The 11,643-nt window shown below is 43.8% G+C and overlaps 1 protein-coding gene across 2 annotated transcripts; it reads left to right on the top strand.

Annotated features, from left to right (window-relative positions):
• The first annotated feature begins 1,485 nt into the window (after positions 1-1,485).
• Positions 1,486-10,820, top strand: LOC108717274 (solute carrier family 35 member F6). 2 transcript variants are annotated; one of them, XM_041563648.1, is made up of 7 exons: positions 1,512-1,576; positions 1,634-1,769; positions 4,074-4,146; positions 5,354-5,525; positions 7,843-8,055; positions 9,872-9,982; positions 10,286-10,820. In XM_041563648.1, exons 2-7 carry the CDS (start codon positions 1,693-1,695, stop codon positions 10,741-10,743), a joined length of 1,104 nt encoding a protein of 367 aa, XP_041419582.1. In that variant the 5' UTR covers positions 1,512-1,576; positions 1,634-1,692; the 3' UTR covers positions 10,744-10,820. The 2 variants fall into 2 exon arrangements, with proteins under 2 accessions (XP_018119646.1, XP_041419582.1); XM_018264157.2 differs by having other exon boundaries at positions 1,486-1,769.
• The last annotated feature ends 823 nt before the right edge of the window (positions 10,821-11,643 follow it).

Genomic DNA, 11,643 nt, shown 5'->3' with positions numbered 1-11,643 from the left:
TGAGGGTGACATGAGGGTGATGGGTGACAGGTGACATGAGGGTGACACGGATACAGACAAGCAGGTGACTGCCCTATGACACCCTCTTATTTCAGGGGCGGTTACTGCTATGACAGGTGAGTCAGACATTGGGTGTGGCCTTGCATGTGGGCGGAGCAGCAGATAAGAATAGTCAGTGCCCTTAGTCCTGCCTGTGTCTGTCTCTCCTCACACAGGGATATTATTATCAGTAGTAGTAGTAGTATCATACCTCCCAACATTTTGGAAGTAAAAAGAGGGACAAAAAAAATTTTCCCACACGTAGCGCAGCAATTTTTTGGACCACACCCCTTTCTGTGGCCACACCCCCTAATTACCATGTTTGTTTTACAAAATTTGGCAGGTTATGAAAGTTTGAAAATATTTCTCCTTATCTAAACTGTGTTTTTGTGTCTCAAAATTGTTACAAAGTATCTTATTTGCACCTGTTAGCTGTTCTGGGCTCTCTGCTAAAAGCCAATTAAGTGAGAAACTTTGTTTCTTTTTCTGGCTATTCAGTGCAGAGAAAAGAGGGACTTTCCAGTACAAATGAGGGACTGCGGGTTGAGATGTCAAAAGAGGGACTGTCCCTCCGAAAAAGGGACAGTTGGGAGGTATGGACTAGTATTATTAGTATTATTATTAGTATTATTATTATTAGTAGTAGTAGTATTAGTTATTAGTAGTAGTATTATTAGTATTATTATTAGTATTATTATTATTAGTAGTAGTAGTAGTATTAGTTATTAGTAGTAGTATTATTAGTATTATTATTAGTATTATTATTAAGTAGTAGTAGTAGTAGTAGTATTATTAGTATTATTATTATTATCAGTAGTAGTAGTAGTAGTATTATTATTATTAGTATTATTATTAGTATTATTATTAGTATCATTATTATTAGTGTTAGTATTATTATTAGTAGTAGTAGTAGTATTATTATTAGTATTAGTATTATTATTAGTGTTAGTATTATTATTAGTATTATTATTATAATTAGTATTATTATTATTAGTATTATTATTATTAGTGTTAGTAGTATTATTATTATTAGTATTATTATTATTAGTATTATTATTGTAGCACTTGGGCTCTGATGGTGGTGAAACATGTCGGTGTGTTTATTAAGAGTCAGGACTAGTGATACAGTTGTACGTGATTTATTGTCTGTCGCACTGAGCTGCACATAATCCCCAGTGTCACACAGAATAACGGGGGGCACTGACACATCACAATTATTACTGTTACACAATAAACAGCAGCTGCAACAAATGTCACAGGTATTTGTTATATTTCAGTTGTTGCTGAACTACACAAGCCAGTCTGTGGGGGATGCTGGGAGTTGTAGTGCCAGACATTTCCTTGGTTCAGTTCCCTGCCCGTGTCACTCGCCTGCCCTCCTCCTCCTCCTCCTCCTCCTCGTCCCTTAGCCAATAGGATTAGCCTCCCCACAGCAGCTGACTAAGAAATCACATGATTTCATATTTGTCTGTACAGGAACCACTTGCTCCCTGCGAGTATTTAACGTGAGCAACAACAACAGCAGGAGCAGCAGCAGGAGCCCCCCATCACTGCAGGAGCCCCCCATCACTGCAGGAGCCCCCCATCACTGCAGGAGCCCCCCATCACTGCAGGAGCCCCCCATCACTACATGAACCCCGACTCACTGACACAATGGCCTGGACCTCGTACCAACTGCTCCTGGCAGGGATGATGTTAACAACTGGATCCATCAACACCCTCTCAGCTAAGTATGAACAGAAACACTGTCAGCCTTTGCTTCCCCTTTAATTCAATGATTTCTATTTGGAATGATGGGAAATATCAGGGACACAGACTCCCATAGTTATACAGAGTCATTATTATTATTATTATTATTATTGCTGCACTCGTTCATTATGCCCCAGCCCTTTACATGGGGGGCCCCTTCCATCCTGCGTTGCTTGGGGCTCCGTCTCCTCTCACTGAGGTTCTGCCTCAATCTTTTCTCTAGACAAGTCCCTGAGTGCAAGTAACGTAGTGAAGTGAATGGGAGCCGGTTCCTCTTCTCTGGGTGACAGGGAGTAGCGGGGGAGGGGTAGCAACTCCTGGAGACCGACTGCAAAGTTTATTACACTTGACATTCCACTCCCAGTGACCCTGTATCCATTTATAGATCGGGATTCCCAGTTTTCTCTTTATCTGATATGTATTGAGAGTTATAGATAATTACACTCTGCCTGAATACAAATAAAATAACCACATTGTAGTCACTGCCTTTAAAGGAGAACTAAAGCTTAACTAAAGAAGTGGGTAGAAATGTTGTACATGATGTTTTGTGCTTCTGTACCAGCCCAAGGCAACCACAGCCCTTTAGCAGTAAAGATCTGTGTCTCCAAAGATGCCCCAGTAGCTCCCCATCTTCTTTTCTGCTGATTCACTGATTCACATGCTCTGTGCTGCTGTCACTTACTGAGCTTAGGGAGCCACTCACAATATACAGTACACATAGAATAGAAATGTCACAATATAAGGCTGATTAGTAATTAATACACATAATTACTACATGGCAGCACAGAAACCAGTGCAATTAGCATCAGAATTGAATAATCAGCAAACCTGTAGCATCAGTTTATATTACAGCCAGGGAATCTCATTTTCTGCTGGATAATTAGTGACGAGCCCTAAGCTTAGCTTCTCAACAGCCAATCAGAGCCCACTGAGCATGTGAGTGTCACAGACACTTTCCAAGATGGTGACCCCCTGTGACAAGTTTGAAGTCCTGGATCATTGCTGCTATTGACAAGCTCAAACTTTAGCCTCGTGCAATAAGTTCACTATATAAAATAGGACATTTTTAGCCACACAAGAAAAAGCGCAAAGTCGTCACTTTTCAAACCACAAGAAGCCGGCAGTTCGTCAGCGCTTGGTCATGTGAGGGGGGTTGATAGGGTTAAATGTCACGTGACCCTCATGCTGAGACTGGGAGAAGTATATTTAGGATTTAGGAGTCACAGGGCACAATGTGGGTGAGGGATCAGTGAGACACAGCAGTTATTTGTAGCCCGTCTCTTGTGCTCTTGGGGCTGGAGCTGTTGCTATAGAGCTGACATGTAGCGTGGAGCAGCATCACCGAGTGTAACTGGAGCCCAATAATAACGTTTTTCTGTCTGTCACGTCCGTCTCTTTGCCAAGAAACCCAGGGACCCGACCAAACCTGCACAAACTTGCCGGCCCAAAAGCAAAAATGAAACATGAGGATGAAGTTACAGGAATCTTTTCTGTGCACTCCCTGAACTCCCTGAACTCCCTATAAGGTCACTAGTCAGGATACAGGCTGCAGGGAGTTGTACCAGGGCAATTGCATTGAACTCTATTTGCCCCACGTCTCACAAGCACATTTACACACAAACACATTTACACACAATCACACAACTACAGACAGATACAATTACAGACAGACACACAACTACAGACACACAACTACAGACACACAACTACAGACACACAACTACAGACACACAACTACAGACACACAACTATAGACAGACACACAACTATAGACAGACACACAACGACAGACAGAGACACAACTACAGACAGACACATTTAGGTCTTTGTTGCCCATAGAGAGTCCAAGGCTTGGGTGCCCTTGTGGCTGTAAATCAACATAAACACAACAAACTGGTTCCTGTCCCACCGCTGGGGTAATGAGCAACTCCCAGCACCCACTGGCCTTGAATCACTAAATGTTTATCGCTCTGTATCCTCCTCTCATTCTCTTTTCTGCAGAGTAGAATGTCCCCAACAAGGCTCAGCCCCTGTCTCTATCTGAGGAAAATACGGAGAAACATATTCCAGATGCTGTATGGTTGCTAGGGTAGTTTAGCTTAGCAACAAAAAAGAACAGCCCCACTGAGGAACTTTCCAAGAGGAAGATAACCAGGAGCAAGTGCTGAGCCCTGGGGCAGACAGACAGTATATAGCAGTAGATTATATATATAGAGGTATAGATGTACAGTATAGTATATATAATATGGCAGCAGTGTGTGAGTAACTGTGTGTCTGTGTTACAGGTGGGCAGATAATTTCAATGCCAAAGGCTGTAATGGGTCAGAGAGTCACCAGTTCCAGCACCCGTTTCTACAGGTCAGTTACTGAGCCCTGGGGTGTCACGGGGTGTCACGGGGTGCGGGGAATCTTATCTATAGGTTTGTCCAAGAAACATTTAACTCCCAGCACCCTAACTTGATTTAGTGAAATGATGGGAGTTTTTGGCAAGTCTGATGACTCCAAAAAGGCTGGTGTAGGATTTTGGGGGGCAGTTGATGGGGGAAAATGGAGGCTCATGAGGGGGAGTGGGGGAGGGGAAATCAGTAGTAAAATAGTGAATAGGGGGTGTGAGCAAGAAAAAAATAAGAACAAGTAACTGAAATTGCTCAAAAAAAGGAAATGATACCGGAGACAAGTAGGGAAGGGAAAGTTCTGTATTTGTTTTATTTATATTTAAGGGAAGATTTAGAGAAACAGAACATTTGTGTCACTTGAGTGAGTCGGGTTCCCTGGGGGCAGCGGGTGGGGGGCAGTGGAGCTGAAACCATAGGGAACAAATAGGGAGACTATATATATATATATATATATATATATATATTATAACACATAGGGAGAATATATATTAATACAAGATATTATACTGTATATAAAGGGAACACAGAGAGAATATATATATTAATAAAATATATTATACTGTATATAAAGGGCAAACATAGGGAGAATATATATATTAATAAAAGATATAATGTATATAAAGGGCACACATAGAGAGAATATATATATTAATAAAAGATATAATGTATATAAAGGGAACACATAGAGAGAATATATATATTAATAAAAGATATTTTACTGTGTATAAAGGGCACAAATAGGGAGAATATATATATTAATAAAAGATATACTGTATATAAAGGGCACACACAGAGAGAATATATGGAGATAGAAATGAAGGGAGATTGAAGGGAGATAATAAAGTTGTAGAGAATTTAGAGAAGTGGAGAGAAAGTTGGGGAAGGAGCAGAGAGAAAGGGAAGGTGAGTGATTAGGGGAGAGATGAGGGAGGAGGGTAAAATATAACAAATGAAAGTGTTTAGGGAATAAAACTGTTGGCCAATCAGAGAGGCACAAGGGACATGTATATATGAAAATGAAGCAAGATTGTGTGACTATAGTCAGTAGTGTTACTATACAGGGGAATAGAGGTGAATATGAAGCTGTACCTGGGCCAGGGGGGCTGCACGTAATACCCAGGAGGCCGTGCTTTCCCCAGAGGCTGACACTCTATCTGTATGTGTTGCAGGCCGTGGGCATGTTCCTGGGAGAACTCTCCTGTCTGGCAGTTTTGTACATTCTCATCTGCAGAAACAGAAGTTCCCCCGTTCCCACCATCGAACCCTCTCAGCCCTTTAACCCTTTGCTCTTCCTCCCGCCGGCTCTGTGTGACATGACCGGGACCAGCATCATGTATGTGGGTAAGTCACACGTGTTCTGGGGTGTCAGGGACTCAACCGCGTGTTTGAGGAGGTCGATGATCATTGAGACACATCACATAAAATGATCCCTTGTCTAATCCTAGTCCCTGGCATCTGGGTGGGCACTGGCTCCGCCCACACAATAGAAATGAGTGAAAGTGCCACAGACTTGACAGTTACGATGTTTCCTGGAAAGATCATTTTTTTCAAAACACATCAGTTAATAGTGCTGCTCCAGCAGACATTTGCACTGAAATCCATTTCTCAAAAGAGCAAACTGATTTGTTTATATTCAATTTTGAAATCTGACATGGGGCTAGACATTTTGTCAATTTCCCATGTGTCCCCAGTCATGTGACTTGTGCTCTGATAAACTTCAATCTCTCTTTACTGCTGTACTGCAAGTTGTAGTAATATCATCCCTTCCCTTTCCCCCCCAGCAGCCAAACAACAGAACAATGGGAAGGTAACCAGATAGCAGCTCCCGAACACAAGATAACAGCTGCCTGGTAGATCTAAGAACAACACTCAATAGTAAAATCCAGGTCCCACTGAGACACATTCAGTTACATTGAGTAAGAGAAACAGCAGCCTGCCAGAAAGCAGTTCCATCCTAAAGTGCTGGCTCTTTCTGAAATCACATGACCAGGCAAAATGACCTGAGATGCACCTATACACCAATAGTACAACTAACTAAAACTGCAGTAGTATCAGGCCCGGATTTGTGGCAAGGCCACATAGGCCCGGGCCCAGGGCAGGAAAAAATAGGGGCGGCATGCCGCCCAGCCGCATTATGGGGACGTGTGTGTCCCCATTCAATTACACCAGCTGCGCCAGCGTTTTTTCGCCGGCGCCCTGGGAATTGTAGGCAGGTGCTAGGACTGCGCGGCCTAGGGGCGGCCGGCAAAGAAATCCAGCGCTGAGTAGCATTGGACAGGCTGGAGAGGAAGCTCCTACATCACCCATTCAATCCCTGTACAGCTTTATTGGAACTTATCCCTAAAGGACCAATGAGAGTACAGAGATGTGAACAGGAGAAATTATACACAGGCTGGAGCTCCTGTGCTGTTTTCTTAAGCTTGCAGCAGGGTTGCCAGTTTTCCAGCCAAATTGGGCTACTAATTTAAAGCCGAGGCGGGTTTTGAAAGTACAAACTAGCCAAAGTACAGATTTGGGCTACTTTTGGGCTGGTTTGTTCTTTGGAAAGTTTTTTCTTGCCCTAATGTGCCAGTAATGTGTCTCCCAATCAGGTCCGGACTGGGAGTCAAAATAGGCCCAAGTAAAAAGAGGCCCAAACAGGTCCCAGCAGCCCACTAAATAGTCACATTCTATGGCACCTAATGGCAGCCCCTCTGGCATTTGCCAGAACCCACAGATTGCCAGTCCAGGCCTGCTCCCAATGCATGTTGGGTAATGTCATTTTTGTTTAACAATTTGCCAAGTTGAATGTAAGACTACAATACCCAGCATGCAATGGGACTGACTTGTGTAGAAGTCGGGAGTTACCAGATTTTGGCCTCTGTACCCCCGTCTCTTAAGCATTTTTACATTCTCCGGTGACTTTCCTCAATTTCAGATCATTTTGGAGCAAAAATCTGCCGGCCACCAAAATATCTAGAGGTTGAGCTGTTTTACTAATATTTATAGAAATTGTATTGGGCCTTATGGGACCCTTATATCTCATGGGCCCCCTCTGTAGTTAGCCCCATAGTGACGGGCGAATCTGTCCCATTTTGCTTCATGGAAAAATTTGCAAACCAGTGAAATTTTAAAAAGACGCATTTTCCCATATATTCATTTATTTAGTAGACTTTTTTTCACTGCACATCTTGTGCTATTTCTGGGCTACTGTTGAGGCGCCTCTTGGCTAGTTTTGGGGGCTGGTTTTGAAAATTAGACCGGGTAACCCTGGTGGTCTGACAGCAGGGGGGGGGGCGACTAATGAAATAAATGAATCATGGCCGGGCCCCACTTAGTCACAAAAACCTGTGCAGCCTGGACTACTGTCCCCCCTGATGTGGCCCTGTCTGTATGTGACAATTAATAATAACAATGGCCGATGTTCAGTTGCCTTCACAGACGCCCAATCAAAATGTTACAAGCAGCCCCAAGTCAATCAATATCCAATTCTTGTTCTGACATCACTCGTCTCCCTCTATACACTCGCCCAATGGCAGACGATATTATCAGTGCGTCACCTGCAGATCATGTGACAGTGCTGAGCATGCTGGGAAACAAAATGAGGATGAGCCCCAGACCCGGCTGTGCCCATTCTCCTCCCACTAAGTCATTGCCACTGTCTCCCCCTTTATTTCAGCTCTGAACATGACCAGCGCCTCCAGTTTCCAGATGCTCCGGGGGGCCGTCATCATCTTCACGGGGCTCCTGTCCGTGGCTTTCCTGGGCCGCAAGCTGGAGTGGAGCCAGTGGCTGGGAATCTGTATCACTATAGCCGGACTGGTAGTCGTGGGACTGGCAGATTTACTCAGTGGCCCTGGGGCCGGAAAAAACCTCAGTGATGTCATTACTGGTAATGAGTCTCTATTGGCCCCTGGGATTATGGAGAGCACAATATGCCCCTCCCTAAGGGGAAGATAGTGAAATAGCTGCTGATTGGGGTCTCTACTGAACAGAAAGAGAAAGGGCCACAGAATTCACACAAAACAAGGAAGTTTCCCCTTCCCTCCCATAATTTGCATATTCGGTTCAGTATTCGCTGAATCTTTTGCGAAGGGTTCGGCCAAAATAGTGGATTAGAGGCATCCCTTCTCTGTACTACTGACACATTGAGGCTCCCAACCCTTGGGAAAGATGCTCAGTCTCACACACACTGAATCTAAATTATTGCTCCATGATACCCATGTATTTAACCCCTCCGCTGCCAGACACAGAACATACACCCATAGGAGCATTCTACCTTATCTGGTTACAGTGGCCCTGGTGCCTTCAGATTATATTTCATATTCAGTTTTGCGGAACAAGCAACATGGCAGCTCCCACACTACGGAGAATACAATTGTGCAGAATGCTCTGTGCTCAATACATTTAGGTTTCTGTTATTAATACACAGATGTGATGATATTTAGCCCTGTGTTATGCAAAGAGTTAAAGGACAAGTAAACCTTTAAAACAAGTGAATGTAAAATGGATGAGGGGGGCTATTCTAAGCACTTTTGTAATTTAAATTCATTATATATTTATTTTTAATTCCAAGATATTAAGGGATACATGTACTGTTAATATGAATGAATTTTGTTACAACAGCGCCACCTGCTGGTCAGTTTCCCACCAGTCTGACCAGCAAGTAGTCAAGGAAGTTGTCAGGAGAAAGAAAGAGGCTGATGTTCTTCTGCTTAGGAAAGATGTGAGAAAGGTTTCCAATTTTATTCCTAAGCAGAAGAACATCAGAGCAGCCTGTTTCTTTCTCCTGACAACTTCCTTGACTACTTGCTGGTCAGACTGGTGGGAAACTGACCAGCAGGTGGCGCTGTTGTAACACAATTCATTCATATTAACAGTACATGTATCCCTTAATATCTTGGAGTAAAAACATAATAAATAATGAAGGTACATTACAAAAGTGCTTAGAATAGCCCCCTCATCAATTTTACACTCAATTATTTTTAAGGTTTACTTATCCTTTAAAGAACTAAATTCCCAGAGATTCCGCGCTCTCTCTCTCTCTCTAGATATAAATATATATAAATAAATACAGTGACATCTGCTGGCAGGAACAGGTATTGCAGTAGAAGTTTTAGCCCAAGTCTAATGCTATAAAGTTAAACAGTTGTATTTGCCCAATTACCCTGTGGCCCCTTATCATCCTGGGGTGCGGAGTATGGGGCCAACAACTGGGCCTTATGATGCCACACACAATAAATGTATTTATAGGGTTAATTCAATCATTATTACCATGTTGTCTGCCTAAAGCAATGGGCCCAGTTCCAATAGAAACATTCTGTGCCCCTGAGTTACACAGTGATAGGGATGTGATGTAGAACAAACAGAACCAGGGAACCCATGATTATTTGCTCAGATGAAGAAACTGATTGGCTGATGACTTGTCTAAATATACAGTATCTCATTAAATCAAAGGCAACTGGAGTTTTTGTTGAAAACGTTTCACCCTCATCCGAGCGGCTTCTTCAGTTGTTTTAATTCCACTGGATATTGTATATGATGCCCTGGCTGAATGAGAATCTTCATAGACACGTCCCTGAATAGTTTGTGTGACTTGAGGAACTAGTTTGCTGGTTGTTATTCTGAGCATGTGACCGGCTGGCCACACCCACTAGGAGCCAAACTGCCAGAATGCAAACGTGACACTAAGTGTGTGTTTTATACAGGGGACCTGCTCATCATTATGGCTCAGATCATCGTGTCCATTCAGATGGTTCTGGAGGAGAAGTTTGTCTACAAACACAATGTTCACCCGCTGAGAGCCGTCGGCACCGAGGGTAAGTCACTGGCTATTAGCCACTTCCTATGTGTCTGGGCCCCGGGGTTAATTCACTCTTTTACTTGCCCCCATGCAGGGGTTAATTATAGAGGAAGCAGACCCTGCAGGGGGGGCCCAGGAGGTATAGGGACCCTAATTCAAATACAAATTCAATAAATATTGGTAAAACAAGTCAAACTCTAAACATTTTGGGGGCCTGAAAGAGAAATGCTGTAGGGCCCAGTCCTATGTAGTTACCCCCCTATCCCAAGCTTGGGCTGAACCAGTCCCTTCTCCTCATTGTGATCCATTTGCTCGTCAGGTCTCTTCGGCTTCGTTATCCTGTCGTTATTGCTCATCCCGTTCTACTACATCCCGGCCGGGGGTCTGAGCAACAGTGAGCGGCCGGTGCTGGAGGATTCATTAGATGCCTTCTGTCAGATTGGCAACCAGCCCCTCATCTTCCTGGCCCTGCTGGGCAACATCATCAGCATCGCCTTCTTCAACTTCGCCGGGATCAGCGTCACCAAGGAGATCAGCGCCACCACCCGCATGGTCTTGGACAGTCTCAGGACCGTCGTTATTTGGGTGGTGAGTCTGGCCCTGGGCTGGGAGACATTTCATGCGCTGCAGATATTGGGGTTCATCGTCTTGTTACTGGGGGCCGCCCTCTACAATGGACTTCACAAACCCCTAATGTGCCGGAGGTGCCGGGGAGAGAGCGAGGAGACTCAGGGGCTGCTGCAAGGGGAACGTCGGGACCCCATTAATTCTGACTGAAGAGGCCCTGGGAGGAAAGTCGCGTCCCCGGGGGCACTGGGTATAGGAATATAATGTAGGGTACAGCACAGAGAACTGCGGGGGGATGCACTGGGTATAGGAATATAATGTAGGGTACAGCACAGAGAACTGCGGGGGGGATGCTGCTTATGTGGGGCTCCGGCATCTCTACGGTCACATATAGTCTCACTCACCCTGAATCTCTCCAGCAATAGCTCTTGTCTGTGTCCTCGATTCAGATCACCCCCATATATATATATATATATATATATATATATATATATATATATATATATATATATATATATATATATATATATATATATATATATATATATATATATATATATATATATATGCTTGAAGTAAACTGGAGCACTCTTCCTGCAGATTGCAACTGCCTGGGTGCTGGTTTAAAAATAATACACATCCATAGCAAAAAACCGCACTACCAGGTCTTTATCCAAGTGAAAAGAAAATTTATTAAATATACGACGTTTCGGCCCTGTTGCTCGAGCCTTCTTCAGGTGGGTATATATATATATATATATATATATATATATACTGTATTATATGTGGGACATTACACAAGTCATACACGTTCTCTTAGTGCTGGAGAAGTAAAGGTCAGAATTGGAACAACCCATAAATAAAGTACTTGTTCCCTACTGGGGGGGGGGGGGTCAGATTGCACATTTCACTGGACTCAGAATTGGGGGTGAGAGCGGCACTTAGAGGCCCAAGGGGACCCCGTAACTAAGCCCTGAGTGGGCATCAAGCACAGGGATCTGAGTGTTGTGTCTCCTGCCCCCGCCATGCACCTCCCCATCTTCCCCCATCTGCCCCATATCCCCTTCTTCCCCCATCTTCTCCCATGTTCCCCCAAATGCCCCCATCTTC

This window comes from Xenopus laevis, chromosome 5L (assembly GCF_017654675.1).
Source record: "Xenopus laevis strain J_2021 chromosome 5L, Xenopus_laevis_v10.1, whole genome shotgun sequence".
NCBI classification, from domain to species: domain Eukaryota; kingdom Metazoa; phylum Chordata; class Amphibia; order Anura; family Pipidae; genus Xenopus; species Xenopus laevis.
The sequence above is the reverse complement of the archived record's forward strand: the minus strand, read 5'-3'. Positions and strand labels throughout refer to the sequence as shown.

What these genes read in the sequence shown, in the direction of transcription:
- LOC108717274 (XM_018264157.2), top strand. Translation starts at nt 1,693, where the DNA reads ATGGCCTGGACCTCGTACCAACTGCTCCTGGCAGGGATGATGTTAACA. An exon ending in ATCAACACCCTCTCAGCTAA is followed by an intron (nt 1,770 to 4,073) that starts GTATGAACAGAA and finishes TCTGTGTTACAG; the next exon opens with GTGGGCAGATAATTTCAATG. An exon ending in CCTCAGTGATGTCATTACTG is followed by an intron (nt 8,056 to 9,871) that starts GTAATGAGTCTC and finishes TGTTTTATACAG; the next exon opens with GGGACCTGCTCATCATTATG.